The sequence below is a fragment of the Copadichromis virginalis genome, linkage group LG12, assembly GCF_057382275.1.
Source record: "Copadichromis virginalis isolate Kocher_CV1m ecotype Utaka linkage group LG12, C_Virginalis_male_GT1.1, whole genome shotgun sequence".
Classification (NCBI taxonomy): domain Eukaryota; kingdom Metazoa; phylum Chordata; class Actinopteri; order Cichliformes; family Cichlidae; genus Copadichromis; species Copadichromis virginalis.
Window position 1 is genome coordinate 2933794 of NC_140629.1, and position 20084 is coordinate 2953877.

Below are 20084 nucleotides of genomic sequence, written 5' to 3' on the forward strand. Positions count from 1 at the left end.
AGTTGGTAGAGTGCCACCAGCTACAGTTGTTAGCATGCTGCTAACTGTTATATCTGTATTCCAATAACCAGAAAACGAAAACTATGTGTTATGGGGGTGTTAATCCAAAGGCTTTCCAGTGCTGTAAAACTGGCATTTTAAAATGGGACACTTCATGGTCTGACTTCCTTTTAGCGGCAGCAGAAGTGGACCCTAGAGGAACTGCAGTGATGGTTTGAACTTATAAAGCTTCAGTGTTTTTTCTGCTTGTTTGTTACCCCTTTAAAGAAAATGGAAATTGGAAAAGAAAAATGCAAACCCACACAGATTAGAAGTGTGTGTCCACAATTTATAAACTAAGGTGGATTCACAGTGCCTAGTTTTGGTCATCTAAAATTATTCAGACCCCATTCAGATTGACACCCCCATTGACCCCAATCTTTCTCCCTTTTTTGCCGTATTTTTCAAATAACCTATATTTGACTACAGTGTAATAAAACTGGAAATTCTGTTTTTGGCGTGACACACCACTATTTTAGTGGCCCCCATATGGCCAGCCTTATGAAAAAGGTCTGGAGGTGCCCCTGATGACCATGCAGGTAATGGTTTTGGAGTTATAACGGGGAAGGCTGATATGTTTTGGTCGATGTGTCAGGGTTTTTTTCCTAGCAGTAAACAAGAAAGATAAACGTAAAGGTAAATTACAGGATCACGTAGTCTAGAGCCGTCTGTGTGAAGTAGTTTGGCTGTTTAGTTGGGTTTGAAAAGCAGCACCTGCCTACATTTGTTTCAAATTCTGCACATTTGGTTAGAAAATCAACGTTACCTGATTTTTCCCCACACTTCTGACACTACTGTGGCAATATAACTCTGATATGCAAAGATTTTGCACACGTCCCATGTCCTGAGATCAGGAAATGACAATAATACAGTTGTACTTTTTTTGTTTAGCGGCTTCATTTGGTCTGTGATTATATCAAAGTTATATAAAAGTGTCTCTTTTCATTTGTTTGTACCCGTTTTTCTTCCGGGGGGTGTTCCACTGGAAGCGATCGTACTGCGTGGGTGGGTGTGTTGTTCAGTCCTCCGCGCCACGGTGGCGCTGTTTGCACGGTGAGAAACTGAAATGACGAAGAAAAAAATCTCCGGAAACTGCTTTTTGTGAGCACGCGGTGCGTCCGGCCTTTCCGACGGAGCAGCGAAAAGGAACATGGTGGGGGACTCTCACTCTTCGACTAACTGCCAATTTTTGGTCTTTAAGAGCCGCAGAAACCCGTCTGTTTCGTGCTATATGCGTTCATAAACTTCTTGGGTACTTGTTAGTGCGTATGTTGACAGGCAGGCTGCTACCAGAATAGAATAAAATGATTTATTACGGAGCGCTCGTACCGACCAGCGCCGCTCAGCTGAGTTGCTAACCTGAAGCTAGTGGAAAAAATAGCGACAAGTATCTACTGCTGCTGGGTAGTTGAACCGAAGCATTTGGTACAAATAACGTGTCCTTGTTAATACTGGTAGCAAGTAGCTTGAATATTTCCCCTAAGTAATGCGAATGTGTAACGTACGGATGATAATGTTAGATAGTGTTGCGTTGTGCGTGTTAGCCGAACCGATGGCGTGTTAATGCCCATGCTCTCCTTACAACGTGTTTGCTTGTTTTCTGTCATTCAGGCCAAAATCAAGGCAAGAGATCTGCGGGGCAAGAAGAAGGAGGAGCTGCTGAAGCAGCTCGACGACCTAAAAAATGAGTTGTCCCAGCTGCGAGTGGCCAAGGTTACTGGTGGAGCTGCTTCCAAACTCTCCAAGATGTGAGTACTGAACATAAATCCTACTGAACCAAACCAACCCAGATGATCCTTAACCGGTCAGATAGATACTTGTAGTCAGGGATGCATGGGATGTCATTCACTTAGCATCTGATAGCACTTGAGTAAATACTTTCCCAACCACAGTTGTAATGAGAAATGTTTAGTTTTGCTGTTGTTTCGCTGGGTTAATCTAGCTAATAGGTTTGGATTCCATGGCTCACTGCTGTCACTTGAAGAAGTACAGAATAAGTATTGACCATAAAGTCAGCAAGTTCAGAGTTGGCACACACTATGAAAGAGTTGTCCTGGGGATACATTTCTTTGCTATAGGTAACCCCATCTAAAGAGAAACTTGCATGTAGTTTAACAGAAGTTTACATGGATGTTGAGTCATTTGAGTAACATGTGACTGCTCAGACTTCTAGCTCTGGCTGATTTGTTGGCCGTGTCCCTTTTAATGTGTTTAGGAAGCAATATTCTATTAAAATGTGTAATTGAAATACCTGAGAGTGAATATGAACAATGACTTAAAAGCTAAGAAGAGCAAATGAAGAAACAATATAACCAAAAATGATTGTTTAAAGACCCACGGATTTGTCTTTAAGTCTTCATTTTTGCCTTAACATTGACTTTGGTCCAGTATTTTAAAAGCGTGTTTGTATATTGATGTGTGGTTCACTCTGTTTTTGTTGCCTGACCTGAAATACATACACAACAAGACATTTGTTAGAATCATTGCAGTGTTTTTAAGTACATTAAAACAGCTAATGTGCTCTTGTCTTGGACACTTTCCTAAGTGGTTGCACGGCTGACTTTGCTGTTTATTCTTCACAGCCGTGTTGTTCGCAAGTCCATCGCCAGAGTCCTGACTGTAATCAACCAGACACAGAAGGAGAATCTGAGGAAGTTCTATAAGGTGAGCCCCTCCAGCTGTTCCCATGTTAAAACACACACATCTGCCTGCTTCAAACTCCTTCGGTTCTTGCTGATGCATCGCAGCTGATTACCAAAATTACTTGTGACTGTATTTGATATTAAGAAGTAAGAATTCTAAATAAGGCACGGCTGTGATTAGCCTGCTCTTCGTACCAGTAAGAATTACAAGTTAATTAAATGTTTTTGTTACTTCAATTTGATAAAATAAAGTTTGTTTCCACCAACATCAATTAAATTCATAACAGCCAATCGGTTGTTTGACTAAAACAAGTAATCACTGTTATTAACAACAAGATTACCAAGATTACATAAGCACAGGGTATAAAAGCTGTGATGCTTTGACATGAGCCAGAATAACATTTAGAAACTTCTCCTGTGTCACTCTTTGTTCAGTTACATGTTGTAAGGTTTTAGTCAGTGTAATCACAGTGTGATGCTCTGATGCATTAATGCATCCGGATGCAGCCATGCTGAGTTCTTGTGTTTGCAGTGAACCCTCACGCAAAACATTTTGCTCTCTAAAACATGACACATCTGTGCTTGCAGATGGATTTTTATTGTGATTTATGCTTTTTAGCTTGACTGAAACATAACTGTTTTTGCAGGGCAAGAAGTACAAGCCCCTGGATCTGAGACCCAAGAAGACCAGAGCTCTGCGCCGCCGGCTCAACAAGCACGAAGAGAGCCTGCGCACCAAGAAACAGCAGAAGAAAGACCTCCTCTACTCGGTCCGCAAATATGCCGTCAAAGCTTAGAGGCATTTTCTAGTAACAAAATAAAATCTTTGGAACGTACTGTTTGTGTTGTTTCTCCATAAACACTTAAATACATACATGAACCAGGCCATGTTTCTATGTCATAGTAACGTTGCTCTTTAGTGTCTCTGTTACAGTCAGAGGGATCGTATTTTGTCTGGAGCCTCTTAAAAAAAATAAAAGTAGGCTCTGCTCCTCATTTGAACACAGTCTCTGCTGTGGAGCTATAATCACTTTTTTCTGATCTATCCTAACTATACAGGATTTCTAAGGACTTGCATCGTGGGCTTGTTTAAATGGGGGAAAAATCTCACTTTTGAACCCAATGGGGTTTTTTTGGGTGGGTGCCTTCAAAAAGGAGATGCCTGAAGTTAATTTCAGCAGCAATTCAAAGGGACATTCTGTGTTTATCAATCTAATGACCTGTGTATAGCCAAAAACACCACTAGAGGGCAGCACAGTCAGGGCAGTAACATCCCAAATACTGAATGACTGGTGCTGTGAATTTGTGAAGTCTTTATTTCAAAGGCACTGTGGCAACTACGAACAACTTAGTCGTAGCATCTGCTTAATATCAGATCTGTCATGTCTACCAACAGCAGCTCAGTGATGGTGCTGGGTTAACTGGCACAACGCTGGAAGTCTCACTGCAGCCAATAACATGTTTTTCACAACAGGAGCTGGTACACGGTGTTTGGGGACATACATTTATACCATTAGTCAGCAAACAGTGCCTCACGATATATGAACTTAAACTATTTAAAGTTATACAACCATTTAACTTTGTGTTTTTTAGGGCAACATGATGATTTCTGCCACAAACAAACACGCACATTTAAATAGATCTGAAAAGACAATCAATTCATATCAGACTGAAGTGGTTTAGAATTAATACAAAAGGCAAAAATTGATGACATGCAGCTCCCGCACCGCCTGCTTCATGTACTTTGGGTTCTGTCTTTCATGCTGATGCGACTTTACACGTACAGCTTATCTAAACAACTATCTAACCCTTGATGGCAGTGATGTTCCCTGTTGCAAGCAGCCTCTTTCAGGAGGATAACACACCCTGCTGTACTGAAAACATTATTCGGGAAGGGTTTGAGGAACATGAAGACGAGCTCTCCATATTATTTAGATTCCATCGATCTCAGCATCTGTTGGATGTGTTTGATTGACAGATCCAAACTCTATAGAAGCTCTACCTTGTTCACAGGTTCAGTTTAATTCAGTTAAATCTTATGTATATAGAACCAAATCACAGCCACAGTTGCCTCAAGGCGTTTCATACTGTAAAGAGCCTACAATATTAATAATTAGCACCTGTAATAGTACTAATTGGTGCTAATCTCCTGAAGCCAGAGCACCTTCACAGGTCCTGTAAAGTATGCGCTGTATCAGTGCTGGTCTACTGTGTACATCAAGTTAGGAAAGTGGTTTTAATGTGTGATGATGGAGTTCTTCCATGAGGACGCCGGGCTTGTCTGTGTGTATTTCTGTGTATGCAGGGGCATTAATCTGAGCTTAGAGAGTCTTAGGAATGTGAGGAATGGTAATCACCTTTACTCTAATTACTTTTCTACCCTCACCATACTGTCAGCTACACTTGAGGTACCTCACAGCACATAACTCGCCCCTGTCCATTGCTGCGGCTCACACCGCCAGTATGATCCCTAACGCTGTCTTCCTCACACTATCTGTTTGTTTGGGCCTGTTTTGCCCGACTGCCTCCTCTCATGGGAGATCTGCTAAGAAGGCAGGCTGCTTCAGAGTCAACAGCTGCAAATGCATCATGGAGAATGGCAGCGGAGTTATAAACCTGAAGGCTATGGAAGATGCAGACGGCTTCCTGGGTCGTTTGAAGCCCGTGGCAGCAGGCAGTGTGGTCCCGGTGGACACAGAGGTCCTCCTGTCCTTCAGCCCCTGCCAGCATTTCTCCCTGCCGGATGACTTCACAGGAAGTGACTGCACCGATGTCGCAGCATGCCTCATTGTCAGGTAGAACAGACGCATTACTCTAACGAGCATGTAGATTTATGTCACACCAACTGTAGAGACTATTCGCCTCAGCACGTCTCTCTCTGTGACTTTGAGCTGTGAACAGTTCCCACCTGACTGTTTTAACCTCTGGTAAACATTTTGATAAACTCCAGTGGTTTCCACCATTGATTAAGGCTTCCTTTGTACTCTGTGTTGGCATCCAATCCCAGGAAATGTTGAACTGTAGACACTTTGTTTCCTTCACCCTGCAGTCATTTTTGAAGGAAACGTCTTGATTTATGTAAAGGAAACACAAACACAAGGCCGTGGCTCACAGCTTATTGAGTTTTCAGAAAACATTAAACGTTAAACATCTTTCTTCCGTAGTTGTAGACCTGCTTTGTGAATGTGAGCATAGGTTTTCTCTGGAGCACTCACGGATGCCTTACACGTCTCGCACGGGATATTTTAACTGTAAGACAGCAAGTTTCCCACATTCTAGTTGTTAATGCACCACTTGACCTTTTCCAACATCAGTATCGATGTCTTTAAAGGAACGCATGCTCAAACAAAATTAGCACTGGCTGACATAAACTGGAAAAAACTGCTGTGAGGTTTCTGTTCTGGATTGCTTTAAAAATTCTCTGCAGGTTTCTCAGGTAATTTTATCCTGATTGTCCTATTTTGTAAACATGTTTGACTCTGTTGTGCTGTGTTGTGTTTTCATCCTTCCAGAGATGGTTACGCATTGAGCTGACTGGTCTAACATCAGGCTTGTCTCGTGTCTTCGTGAATGTGCATGTTCAGCTATAGTAAATGTGTTTTAATAGCTGAAAGAACCTTGAAAAACTCTCCAAACGCTGCTCATCACACTCTCCTGTTCCTCACTGAGGACTGTTGTCGTAGTTCATCTGTTGTAAATGTATGTGTTCTAAATATTGGGGGAGTGTGTCCCCAGCGCTCCCGCCTGAAATCTACACCATGTCGTGACTCAAGAGGCTGTGCAGCTGCTGACTGAGATCACAGCGCTGTGTGTGTTCTTGGTGTTTGGGAGTAAAAAAGGCCCGTGGCTGAAGAACCAGCCCAGTTAAAGGAATTTACTGAGAGACGTTATAGTCTTATAGAAGTCATCTCTTTCCTTCAGTCTTACTCGGGGATGAATGTACAATATTGTGCAAAATTCTCAACCCACCCCTCGTTTCTTTATATTTTACCCCCTTTAATGGGATGTGTTTTTCTTGCCATTGAAAATATGCAGTTGTAGACTAATTGTTGCCTCTTTGGGTTTGATGTGACAGGCGTTCTTTGGTCATTTTCTTTTTTTACTGAATTCACAAAAGTCTCCATCTGATAATTTAAACAACCTGTTTCCTCTAAATCCTCTTAAAGTGATGTTTGGTCATTTGTGATGAAGGTCAGTGGGTTTTTCCCCATAAATGTTGTCAGGTTAGACTTGAAGTCTTTCAGTCGATTGCTGTGAGTGTGTGTGTGTATCGACACTGTAGCATTATTTCAGTACAGGTAAACTGAAAAGTTGTGAAGTGCAGTAGTTCAAAGTACTAACAATGAGAGGTGAAAGTAGTTCTTTACCTTACTCACTAACATGTGATATGACAAGCAGTTAAAGTTAGTACCTAAAACTGGTCAGATCTTTGCAAACACTAATAAAGAATGAAAGCCACTGTGAAATCTCCATCCATCTTCTTCCTCCTATGCAGAGCAGGGTCGCAGAGAAGCCCAGACCTCCCTCTCCCCACACACCTCCTCCGGCTTGTCGGGGAACACCACGGCGTTCCCGGCCAGTCGAGAAATATCATCTCTGCAGCGCTACCACTACATTGGACACTGATGTGTCACTCCATACACATCAGTTGTCCAACTGAGTGGACATGTAGTAAACTCTTTGAAAAGTACATGTTTAAAAAAATGAAGTTTTAAAATCATAATTCATACACGACACGTTTAAACTCCTCCAACTGAAAAAAAAACACCAGCAAAGAGGTGTGAGGATGCTTAGAATTTGAAACTGTGATCCTGAAAACATTCACCGCTACAGGGTTTATTTTGTATTTTATTAAATATGCTTTTAAAACAGAGAATTTGAGATTATTTTATCACTAGAAGAAAAGAAGTTTTTCTGCTTTACAAATGTGGCAGTTGGCTCAATCCCTCTGCTGTTCGTCTTCTTCTCCTGTCTCAGCTCACAACAAGCTCCCAATGACAGTCGTGCATTACCACTGTAATCCAAATCAGTCCACGTCTGTCAACCAAGAGCAGAGCCTGAGCAGCAGGGAGCCCCTGCAGATCTGGGTGGAGAGCCTCTGTGCTTGTCCTGTGCCGTGGGAGACCTGGGTGTAGGCACCATCTTCCTCATCATCCTCTCCTTCAGTGCAGCTGCATACTTCCTCCTTGGTAATGGTTTGAGTCCAATAAGTAATCCAAACCTAACAACTTATAAAATGTTGTTCCATTTTATCATCATGTTCACTCCTCAGCAGGAGCATGAAAGTGTTGCTTGGATTCCAAACAACATCATTTAGTGATGATGTTTATTGTAGATCAGATGTCACAAAGTCCACGACTGTTCAAGATGAAAGTGATACAAAGCAAATAGTGAGACTGTATACTAGTAACAGAGTCCAAACATCAGGTCGTGCTCGTTTAATTTTCATTTAATGTGCAAAGTTTTGTTTAAAAAAAGTTTATAGTTTCTTCCCATCTTCTGTCGGCGAGAGGGGAACGTAGATGCTCATATAAACAAGTTTCCAGTAATGGCATCAGTTGATGGACTGGTCATGCAACACAGAGCACCTGTATAAAAAAGCCCAAAGCCGACTGTACTTCCTCAGGAGGCTGAGGTCTTTTAACATCTGCAGGAAGCTCCTGAGGATGTTTTACCAGTCAGTGGTTGCTGGAGTACTTTTCTATGCTGTGGTGTGCTGGGGGAGCAGCACAGCAAAGAAGGACTCATCCAGGCTGGAGAAACTGATCAGGAAGGCTGGCTCTGTGGTCGGCATGAAGCTGGACACTCTGGTGACAGTGGCAGAGAAAAGGACACTAAAGAAACTGCTGGACATTATGAACAATGCTGGGCATCCTCTGCACACGGCCATAAACAACCAGAAGAGTCTGTTCAGTGACAGGTTGCTTCTCCCAAAGACAAGAACTAACAGACTTAAAAACTCCTTTGTCCCACACGCCATCAGACTGTTTAACTCCTCTCTGGAGGGGAGAGGGAGGGGAAACAGGAGGACAAAGGAGGGGGGAACAACTAAGCTGTAGTGCCTCTGCACCTCACTGTGCAATACCTTTTGTGCAATACTTTTTGTAAATAGTCAACAGTGCAATAGACTCAATACTTGAAATGTGCAATTCACTTGTATTTTTATTTTTATTCCTATTTATTCTATTTATCCCCTTCGTATATTTTATTTATATTGTCTCTGTATTTATATATATGTGTGTGTGTGTGTGTATAACTCTGTAACTTCTGTCGTTGCTGTGCTTTTTGGAAATCGAATTTCCCAGAGGAACCCACCCGAGGGATTAATAAAGTTCTATCTTATCTTATCTTATCTTATGTAGAAGTAATCCCTGTGAGCCCAAAGCTCAGGCTCTCGTCTGCTCTAAATCCTTGTTTCTGCTTGTGTGTCAGTGAGCGTCGCTCCCAGCTGTTCTTCTTCCTGCTGACAGGCTCCTGTGCACTGAGACCCTTTCGCAGCAGCAGTGGTGCCCAGATCTCTCCAGAGCACAGCGTGTGGTGCATGATCTGCTACCTGTTTGCCGACAGGAGGCCAGCAAGAAGACGCGACACAGATGCGACAGATTGCACGCAGGACGCCGAACACTGCAGCTCGCCTCGGCCTGGCTCTATTCTACAGTGTGCTTAAAGCACAATGAGAAGAATCACACACCTCTTACAGAACAAGTCAGACCCTACAGCTGATTTGTTGAATGCTTAATAAAAGACACTTTAACACTAACAACCAGCAGTGACGATAGCAATAACATACTGTCACCTTAAAAGGAGAACTTTAACTTGAGCCAAGAAGTTTTTCTTTGTACAATTAACAAATCAAAGGAAAAAGAAATGTAACTCCAGCTCATTCATTTTCCACTGCTGCTGGAATAATTGGGACTTTAAACTGAGAATATTCAGTCAATCAAGAGCTTTGATGTGAAAATGCATGTTTGGGTTGCCTTTTTTATTGAGCCACGAGATGGCAGTAATTTACAGGATGGATGCAAACAGTCATGAGAGAAACTTGGCAGACGCTGTTTTAGCTGTAATGAAAGAAAGGACTGACGGTACGTGAGTAATGAATGATCGAACACTGCTCATCCTGCTTGTCCTGACAGAAGGCTGCTGCTTTAGAGAGGAGAGTGACTGAAAAACAGGCTTTTTCATTGTTTTCTGACACATCACTGAGTCCCTATTGACTCTCATGTTAAAAGACTAAAGTACAGCAATAACCTGTAACTTGGCCACTTGGGTTTATAAAGCCTTAAAGTTAGAACAGTGACTACAATAACCACCAGGTGCACCAACAGCAGCAGCTGTAGCTGATAGCGGACTGCCTGTCAGCAGACAACCATGGACTGTGTACTTTGGATCATTTGTTTCCAGAAGGACCGCTGACGCAGAAAAATCACACATAGTTATTATAAATACAAGCAAAACAAATGAGTTCTTTGTTTTATATACTAAGAAACAAACGTCTTTAACGAGACAAAATAATACACAAATTCTTCTTTCTATTCATTGATGGCTTCTCAGTTATTACAACACAAAACACATAATCAGGTAAACTGAATAATCATGAATCCTAAATCAGTCCAACATCCGTGTGGATGGAAGAAAAGCTGAATGTGGAGCATAACAAAATAAAATGTACAAAGTCATTGACAAACCTATGTAGCTGTAGTTACAAGTGAACACACCTGAGTAACACGGCCTTCAAACGGACTGTTTGCAGTCTGGAAGTGCTTGATCAGCTCGTCACAGGACTTCAGTGAACTCTGTGGTTTCTATCGCTCTAATAAACTCTTTGGTTGTTTGTTAGCCGTGTCCTGTTCTCTTCATCCTCACGTTTTTCTAGTTTGTCGCTACAGCTGTCATTTGTCCAGGTTTTATTTTGAAACAACACTCCTGCTCCACTAACAGTATATGTTGGCATGTCAGTTGTCCACAGAGATCTCATTAGTTTGACATTTTCTCAGGTGTCCCTGCAGTGCATAAACACCGTCGTCCCTCAGAGGTCACCCAGCTCTCTGAGCAGAGCGTTGATATATATCTGAGGAGAAACGACACCACCTCATTAGGTGTGTTTGTGTGCGCTGGTCATGTGGTGATTCTTTTGGGGTTAAACTGACTCAGAAGGTTGTGATCAGCTGGTGATGTGCTGTGGACTGCTGAGTCCTGGATTAGGCTCGTCTTCACTGGTGTGTGACACGTGTGAGATGGTTAGTTTGACCTCACGTTCTTCACCGCTGGTCTCCTCTGATAAATTCCTGCAAGGAAACACAATGAATATGTCCCAGTTTGAACCAGTATGATAAGTGTGCGTGGTACATAGTGTATAGTATATGTTTTTGTGCGTATGCAAGAGTACCTTAGCTGTTCCTACGAGATGTTTTCGACTATTTTTAAAAGCTAACTAATGTTTTGTTTTCTAGTTTGTCACTGATCTTCACCATATCGGGAATAAAACGTCTCTAGCTAGGATGTAATGGTACAATAATTCCATCGTTCCTTTCAGAAGTTTTTGTTTTTTACTGATGATCCTTTGAGAAATGTAATAAAAACACTCACAGCAGCAGGGGGCAGCATGTTACCAGCGACTGGGTTGAGATATTCTGTCCTCAAGAACAAGAATATAAATAAGAAGAAACTGAAATAAATAAGAAGATGTTCTTAATGGTTAAATTCTCTTGTGATACAGTTTCATGTTATATAAGCACAGCTCTGTCGTGGTCCAATATCAGCTCCTATCTCCTGAACACACTGATGGGAATAATATGCAGTCATTCTGCTTACACCCGGCTGTGTGGGATTACTGCTCTTGGCTCTGAGAAACAAGACAATGTTGTACATGCTTGATGAACACCCAGTTCCAGTGAATCCCAGGGTCTCCCCCTGTCACTGCACTGGTATTTTACAGAGTTTCTTTTTATAAAACATCCTGTAACTTTATCCTTTTTCCTTCTTTGTTGCATGGAATAATGCCATGGATATAACAAATCCCATTTAGGCCCAGCGGACATGACTTTCCATGCACTGCAGTTGCTCTAATTGCTTGGGAAAATAGTTTTTGTCTCCCCACCCTCGTGCTGACATCACTTCTGAGACCTGTTTGGGAAAGGAGGGTGAAAACTACAAATGTTTATCCCAAACAAAGCTGAAAGTGATGCAGATTCATCGTTTCCTATGACTTAGAACAGCCTCTGTGCTCATACCTCATCTCCCGTCCGTCTGTGTCCTGCTTCTCATCTTCACACAGTGATGACGGCAGATATAGATGGAGCTCTGAAACCTTTGTGGAAGCAGGATGTGTGTGTCGAGCCGGCCTCTCGCTGTCGCAGGGGGTTCTCGAGGTCTCTGTGCAGAGTATGTGTTTCAAAGAGTTTATCACTCTAAGACACGCAGCTTTGAACTTAGACACATCTACACTGCAGATGTCATTTACCGCTTGATCTGGGTGATAGATTGGGCATGACTACATCTGAACAACTGTGTCTGCTTATCATTAGAGGATATCCAAAAGGCAATTACCCAAACTGCAGCAAAAACATCCATTAATCCAAATACAGCAAAGCCAATAGAAAAATAGAGAAAGAATGCAAAACAGAGACTTTCATGTAAGTTGACAATGAAATGAGATTATTTGCTAAAGTCACCACAAACATCTGTTTCTCTCCAAAGCCAGAAGAAGAATTCATATACGCATGTTGTCTGGATATGATTATAGAGATTTACAGGCAGATGGAAGCTGTTGTGTTTGTGTGCATGTGTGTTGATCAAAAGCTCTTTTAAGTGGTTAGCAGTGTGAAAAAACAGCAGCTTTAGCCATCATTGCTAAACGTACACATGAATACCAGATAGTTCTCAATAATAAAGACGATATTGTGTTTGTTTGATCAAATCCCCAAATCACATCTAGTTTATTTTCATCAATCAAACTGTAGAATTTCTCAAAGCTGAACATCAAAGACGTTTCTTAAATACCTATACATGAATCTGAATGACATCTACGTCTTACTTCAAAGAGCATTTACTGGGGTCAGGGTTGAGTTTGCTTAAAAATCATAGTTTTAAAACCATGAGGTTACATTTCAAAGGATTCATTTTGACATTTTCGTTTAAGAACTTTTATAATTGATTAAGATAAGATAAGATAAGATAACCTTTATTAGTCCCACACGTGGGAAATTTGTTTTGTCACAGCAGGAAGTGGACAGTGCAAAAGTTATGATGCAAAAATTAGAATACAATAAGAATAAATACAGTACACAGCTGTACAGAATAGAATAAAATAAAATACTATATACAGTAGAATAAAATAAAATAAATATACAATAAGATAAAAATAGAATACGAATGCTATATACAACTGAGTAAAAATACAACGATGCCAGAAAAGATTATTGCACTTAGTATTATTGCACATGTGTGGATGTGTGTGTTTGTTCAGTTAAAGTCTTTATTATGGAGTCTGACAGCAGTGGGGAGGAAAGACCTGCGAAATCTCTCCGTCCCACACCGTGGGTGCCGCAGTCTCCCACTGAAGGAGCTGCTCAGTGCTGTCACAGTCTGCTGCATGGGGTGGGAGATGTTGTCCATCAGGGATGACAGCTTAGCCGCCGTTCTCCTGTCACTCACCACCTCCACTGGGTCCAGAGGGCATCCTAGAACAGAACTGGCCCTTCGGATCACCCTGTTCAGTCTCTTCCTGTCCCCAGCAGAGATGCTGCCGCCCCAGCAGACCACGCCATAAAAGATAGCAGAAGCCACAACAGAGTCATAGAAGGTCTTCAGGAGTGGGCCCTCCACTCCAAACGACCTGAGTCTCCGCAGCAGGTACAGCCTGCTCTGCCCTTTCCTGTAGAGGGCGTCTGAGTTATGAGTCCAGTCCAGTCTGTTGTTCAGATGAACACCAAGGTACCTGTAGCTGTCCACAGCCTCAATGTCCATACCTTGGATGTTCAGTGGTTGCAGTGGAGAATGCTTGTGCCTGCGGAAGTCTACCACCAGCTCCTTGGTTTTACTGGCGTTGATCTGGAGGTAGTTCAGCTGGCACCAGTCCACAAAGTCTTGGGTCAGACCTCTGTACTCCTTGTCGTCCCCATCAGTGATGAGGCCGACTATTGCAGAGTCATCAGAGAACTTCTGCAGGAAGCACTGGGTGGAATTGTGGGAGAAGTCTGCAGTGTAGATGGTGAAGAGGAACGGAGCCAGAACCGTTCCCTGTGGGGCCCCCGTACTGCAGGCGACCCTGTCCGACACACAGCCCTGAGTCCTCACATACTGTGGTCGGTCGGTGAGGTAGTCCAAAATCCAGGTAGTGAGGTGATGGTCCACTCCAGAGTTCTCCAGCTTGTCCTTTAGAACCGAGGGAAGAATGGTGTTGAAGGCACTGGAGAAATCAAAGAACATGATTCTCACAGTGCTTCCAGCGGTCTCCAGGTGAGCGAGGGAACGATGTAGGAGGTGAATGACGGCATCATCCGCGCCAATGCCAGGCTGGTAGGCAAACTGAAGTGGGTCCAGTGATGAGCTTGTTAGGCGCCGAAGCTGAGCCAGGACCAACCGCTCCAGGGTCTTCATCAGGTGGGATGTCAGAGCCACCGGCCTGTAGCTGTTGAGGTCCTTGGGGCGTGAAGTCTTTGGCACTGGTACAACACAGGAGGTTTTCCAGAGCTGTGGGACTCTTCCCAACCTCAGGCTCAGGTTGAAGAGGTGCTCCATCACCCCACACAGTTGGTCCGCGCAGGACCTGACGACCCTCGAGCTGATGCCATCTGGACCCGCTGCCTTCTTGCCATTAATCCTCCTCAGTTCCCTCCTAACCTGGGTGGTTGAGAGAGACAGGCTGGAGCCTTGTGTTGAGTGTGTATTGGATGCTGTTGTTGGGGGTGGGGGGGAGTGAGCAGGGTGAATAGAGGATCCAAATGGTAACATTGTTATGAACAGAGGGACGTTAACTGAAGCCTAAGCCTGTGGGGTGGATGAATTTGAAGAGGCTGTGATTCTGTCTTGATTGGTATCAATAAGACAGAATCAGTCTGCTGTTAATGTGGGACTGAATGGGCTCAAGCTGTGAATGAGATGTTTCTAATAATGTTTTTAATGATATGGAAAAAAACTGTAAACATATCTTATTTTTATTTCTGCAAACACAGAACTACTTAAATTCAGTTCAGCATAAGTTGAAACAGAACTTTTTAGCATCAATAGCGAGGCAGTTGATGCAGGACAGCGATCGCCTTCTGACTGTGGTGGTCACTGCACTGAAATACTGAATATGAACACTTGAATGTATCACACATTTTTCCTGGTTGCAATCCTATTTGTACTTTAGTGTGACTGAACTATAGGACTGCGCTTTGTAATATGTCACATGACCAAATGATACAAACTCCCCTAGAACTTAATGGGATTTTAATGTGTTTTGTTTGAAACAACAGTGAAATCATAGAAAGAAGAAATAACTGTAATATAAGTCATTTTAAATAGTGTGATGTTAAGCTGTGCATGCATGTCTGCATTTAAAAGGAAAGTACACACAAATAAGACTGCAAGTCATTTCAAGCAGTGTGTAACTTCCAAGCAATTCAGTGGAAAAACAACATTTTCCCATCTTTATATTCACTGTGCTTTTAGTGCCAATGACTATGTTGTACATGTGGCTTAACCTTGGCTTTCTCTATTTGGATTATGCATTGTATTGGTTTGCATCACAGATGTTTAATTAGTCAGTTGTCCTTTTGTACTAAAAACATAAGAACTGATTCCACTTTTCATATTAGAAAAATAAATAAACAGCAGCAAATACTGCAGGACATAGGCCCATGTTATCTTATAATGATGGAGCCAAGGCAAAATGAAAGAAATAATAACTTTTCAAAAATATTTATATTCAAACCAAAGTGTAAGTGAGAATAAATAGAGTTGTGTGGAGCATTTTTCATCGTTTTGGCCTGTTAAACAAACATATTTGTGGATCTAGTGTAGAGTAATCACTAGAATTAAACAAATGTAACATGTAATGAAGGCTGTGTGCCTGCTGTGGAGTGAAAACTGAAAACACATTGTGAACGTCATTAGCACTGGACGTGCTTTTGGATTCACTCACCTGTTCTTTCATCGACTGGATCTTTGCTTTGGCCCACAGTGGGAGCTCCACTTTGTGAGGTCGTCTCAGGTCTGCTCCCAGTTTTGGACCTTGATGCTGGTTTTGCTCTGCTTTCCAGCCTCAGCCTGATGCTGCTGAGCAGTTTCTCATCTCCTCCCCCTCTGCTCTGTGGGATCACCCTTCCACTGCTGGGCCTCTGCAGGAGGGGGCAGCAGTACCCCTGCACTGTCACAGAAAATTGGAAAATTAATCTTCATCATATTATATACAATATTTAGCAAAACAAATGGGAATAACTCCATACATCACAAAACAAGACAGGTTTTATTCTCCTGACATTTACACTTGTCTTTTCCTTTGGGTTATGGTTACTTATCAATGTGCCACTGCCAAAGAACCTTTATAGGTATGTTAAGGAAAAGGGAGACCCTGGAGATGGCGGCATCATATTCCACATTGAGATAAATATCTTGTGAGTGCCTTCTTAAGTGGAAGCTCAAACTTTTATAAAGTAAACTAACGTGAAAAGAAAGAAAACTTTACTGTTAATCACAACTGAAGGTGTGCCGTGGTATCAGGCAGCAACAATGTTGCCAGTTCAGTCTTGGATCACATTTGTTCCTTGAAGTCAAATAAAACACTGTGATAAAACATTACAACATGTGACGTATGGAAAACCATTTCACAGGAATATTTATCTTTCCACTGGAACTGGTCTGTGAAACACTGACTGCAATCACAGCATGTTGTCAAGACTGGACCAAGGTCCTGCACCATGAGTAAAATAAAATAAAAACAAAAAAACAATATAAATAATTTACAAAGAAAAGGGAATAAAAATAAAAATTGAGTAAAAATATAGTAACTAATATAATATATAAATGATAGTCAATAATAACAAAATAATAGAAGTGAAAGATAAGCACTGCAGAAAACGACACGTTACGTTAAAGCTAGTCTGAAGCTGAACAACCTCATGAAAAGAAGTATGTTTTCAGTTGGGAACTGAAGACTGATAGTGAGGTAGAGGAGCTAATCTGAAGAGGGAGAAGCTTCCAGAGTTTTGGGGCTGTGACTGAGAATGTACAAGCCAAGCAGGAATTTATAATTACTGGAAGGTACTGAGAAATAAAGTTAGCAGCATGGGACGCAGAACTGCTAGATACCAGGGAGTGAGGCCATGTGAGCACTCACAATATTTTAAAACTGATACTACACACCTTGGAGGCCCAAACGCTCAGAGTCTCTGGACGAAAGCCACGTGCCAGTAGACGTCCTCAGTCTTGGTGGAAGGAGGTGGAGTCCTGTACCCGCTTGAAAGGATTTGGACTGAACGTTCCTTCTTTGCTCACTGTGGTCATTCATGCTTTCACCTCTATCACAGTGCTGCTGTCATTCATCTGTCAGCAAACATGCAAAGACAGACAGGACACAGGCAGTGAGCATCAAATGTACTTTCACTAGGTTTGTTTTTGAACGCTATTACACTAAGCACTTTTATGGGCCTTGCAATTCTCATGAAATTAAGGAGTTACATGAAAAAAATACTTCTAAGAATCTGAACTTAGTAGGAGCTGAAACATATGTATATATCTCTATATAATATATAGAGATATATATATAAAAAATCTGCATTCTCAGAGTAAAACCATGGTTTACATGTTACAACATAATGTGTCAACCACATGGCCTGAATATTTCTTACTCTGCATACAGGAAGTCTGTAGGCGGTGCACAGGGCCTGGGACATCTGTACCACATTAATTACATTTTTTTAATTATTCATCTAAAGTCTCAGCGATGCAAAAAGTCATAAATAATAAAAAAACCCATTTTATTTTGGTTTCCTGTGCACGCTAAACAACTCGTTTTTGTGTTTGCTTCTTCATTTGGTGGTGAGTACTAGTATAAAATCGAGACTGCAACATTACTGCTGCATCTGCACATTATTTTCAAATAAACTTAATCTTTTGGTAACAAAGCATTTGTGTAAAATTCCCACAAAACTGTACAAATTTCCAAAATCAGCCAAGATGACATGTTGATATATGAAATTCAACAGTCTGTGAACCAAAATATGAAATGTATTATAACACATGACTGACAACACAACAGCAAATTCAGCAGTTTTTATGCTCACTAAAGGATCTAAATGGAAAATACGAATAGATACTGATTTATTTTCTAATGGCTGATTATCAGTTTAGTTACTCTTATGCTTCTTTTAAAGAATGCAAAGCCTTTTACTCCTTCACTAATTCACAGTGTTGCTTTTTGTCATGATATCCATTTGCTTGCATATGGATATATGCGCCTGGTATGTTTTCTTAGACTGAAGAAAGAATTAAAATTAAAACCTTTAGCTAGCGTGGTAGTTAATCAGAGGTCTGTTCTCCTAGAGTCAACCTACATCCATTCAAACCTCCTGACTGAGAGGAGCGAAAACAAAAATACACTCAGGAGTGTGCATCACCTCAGGGTCAACCCACAACCTCTGGGATAAAAATAATTCTAAACAGGGAGGGCTGGATGGATGTATCTGTCTTTGTTTGGCTGTTTGTTGGATGCCGCCTCCACCACGATGCCGCCCTGGGCAACTGCCCATGTCGCCCGTATCAGAAACAGCTACTGGCTCTGGCCATTGTGGTTCTCTGTGTTATTGCACGGTCTTTACCTTCCAATATAAACCACCTTTAGGCAACAGTTGTGATTTGGCACTGCATAAATCACAATGAATTGAACTGAATTAAACTGAGTCTTTAAATCACATTTGGACTGTTCTTGTAATTTAAAATCCAATGTGCTCTTTAGTTCATTTTGTGCATGTTTGTTTGTTTCAGATCAGCTTGCCACACTTAATGCCTGATGTCAAAGCAATGGACAAGACAAGTGAAAGACCGTGCAGGGATGGTGGAGTGGGTGAAAACAAGCGTTAGGGATGATTTGTGGCAGCAAAAGCAGCAGAAGTGAAAGAAAAAGGAATGAAAGTGAGCTTTACAAGGCTGCAGTGACAGGAGAGAGCTGGAGGCTGCAGATTTAAAGATGTCAAGGTCAAGTTAGAGAGGTAAGGTTGAGATGGTTTGGACATGTGCAGAAGAGGGATGGAGGATAAAGTAGACAATACTCCATATACATGTTGAATATGGAGCAGCTAGGCAGGAGGAAAAGAGGAAGACCTCAGCAAAGGTTCATAAATGAAGGAGGACATTCAGAGAGTTGGTGTGACGGAGGAGGATGCCAGGCTTAGATGGAAGAAGCCGAGACGAAGACATAAACCTTCAGTACTTTCTGTCCACTTTGTCATGTTGTTCAGTGTGTAACCCTTCTGTTCCTGTATCTAACTCAGTATGGTCCTAAGAGAAATAAAATATTACTAATCACAACCACATGTAACAGTTGGGTGCCCCTCCCTCACCCTAGGTCATGCAGACGGCCTCTTCCTGTTCTCCCTCCCCACTTTTCCCAGGTGCTTGCTAATAGCAGATGATCTCTTTAATAATGTGGGGTCTTTATCTCGCAAAATAAAGAATCTTGAAAAGACTGCTGCTGTGAACTGACACTATCTAGATAACGCTGCGTTTTGTGGCCAGCAGCAGACTGATTAGAGAATAACCATTTGTATAGTATAAGAAGACCTGACAGACGTTTGTTTCTAACCTGGGACAATCCTGGCCAGCTGTTCACGCAGGTTTTACAAGCCTGCTTCAACAGCCTCATGGATTTTAAAATAAAACAGACGGCATGCACCTCTGGAACGGATTTGGCCCTTTGGTTTCAGTCACTTGGACTTGCGGGGTTATCTACAGCGTTTTAACAAGAAGCATGTGTGTGTGGTTAGAGTTACAGTTCATTAGACTGTCTTTCAGCAACTTTCTAACTATGATAAAAGTTCTGCTCTTACCTGCTCTAGTTCAAGTCTTTCAGCACGTCTCCCTGAGGAACCACATAGTGCAGTGTTGAATGAAATCCCATTTTGTAATGTTCCTCTGAGTATGGATCCACACCCAAACGCTGATTTTAGGAGCAGGCGTGTTACTGTAGTCCTACTCCACTGTTGCTAAGGAGCCGAGCGCTGCTCTCTGGGTCTGTTTGTGGTTGGTAGGGGTGCTGGAGAGGTGGGGTGACGTGTTTTTCTTCTGTCATAGTTACAAGCCTTGGTTTGTATGTTACAATGGCATTATAGTCGATATAACTGCTTTCTGGTTACCATGTTGAAGGTCTTAAGCTGAACAATGGGCTGAAAACAGCTGATGGAGTTTATATGATCACGCGCA

General features: G+C 42.0%; 3 protein-coding genes across 3 annotated transcripts; 2 read left to right on the forward strand and 1 right to left on the reverse strand.

Moving 5' to 3' along the window:
- Positions 1-1110: 1110 nt before the first annotated feature.
- rpl35 (ribosomal protein L35) lies at positions 1111-3517 on the forward strand. The gene is made up of 4 exons (XM_085474369.1): positions 1111-1192; positions 1651-1787; positions 2622-2703; positions 3329-3517. Exons 1-4 carry the CDS (start codon positions 1190-1192, stop codon positions 3476-3478), a joined length of 372 nt encoding a protein of 123 aa, XP_085330495.1. The 5' UTR covers positions 1111-1189; the 3' UTR covers positions 3479-3517.
- Positions 3518-5144: 1627 nt separating this feature from the next.
- LOC146696281 (uncharacterized) lies at positions 5145-9348 on the forward strand. The gene is given in 5 exon segments (XM_085474051.1): positions 5145-5476; positions 6194-6198; positions 7659-7787; positions 7790-7870; positions 9152-9348. Coding segments are annotated over 5 exon segments (744 nt in total).
- A 300-nt stretch (positions 9349-9648) lies between these two features.
- On the reverse strand, positions 9649-19807 carry LOC146696282 (uncharacterized). Its single transcript, XM_085474370.1, has 5 exons — positions 19712-19807; positions 17031-17210; positions 15811-16035; positions 11915-12056; positions 9649-10969 (listed from the first exon to the last, which is right to left on the reverse strand). The coding sequence occupies exons 2-5, from the start codon at positions 17173-17175 to the stop codon at positions 10846-10848; spliced, it is 636 nt and encodes a 211-aa protein (XP_085330496.1). The 5' UTR covers positions 17176-17210; positions 19712-19807; the 3' UTR covers positions 9649-10845.
- Between the last annotated feature and the right edge of the window lie 277 nt (positions 19808-20084).

What these genes read in the sequence shown, in the direction of transcription:
- rpl35 (XM_085474369.1), top strand. An exon ending in GCTTCCAAACTCTCCAAGAT is followed by an intron (nt 1,788 to 2,621) that starts GTGAGTACTGAA and finishes TATTCTTCACAG; the next exon opens with CCGTGTTGTTCGCAAGTCCA. An exon ending in ATCTGAGGAAGTTCTATAAG is followed by an intron (nt 2,704 to 3,328) that starts GTGAGCCCCTCC and finishes CTGTTTTTGCAG; the next exon opens with GGCAAGAAGTACAAGCCCCT.
- LOC146696282 (XM_085474370.1), bottom strand. Translation starts at nt 17,175, where the DNA reads ATGAATGACCACAGTGAGCAAAGAAGGAACGTTCAGTCCAAATCCTTT. An exon ending in TGAGCGTTTGGGCCTCCAAG is followed by an intron (nt 16,036 to 17,030) that starts GTGTGTAGTATC and finishes TTTCTGTGACAG; the next exon opens with TGCAGGGGTACTGCTGCCCC. An exon ending in TCCAGTCGATGAAAGAACAG is followed by an intron (nt 12,057 to 15,810) that starts GTGAGTGAATCC and finishes TACTCTGCACAG; the next exon opens with AGACCTCGAGAACCCCCTGC.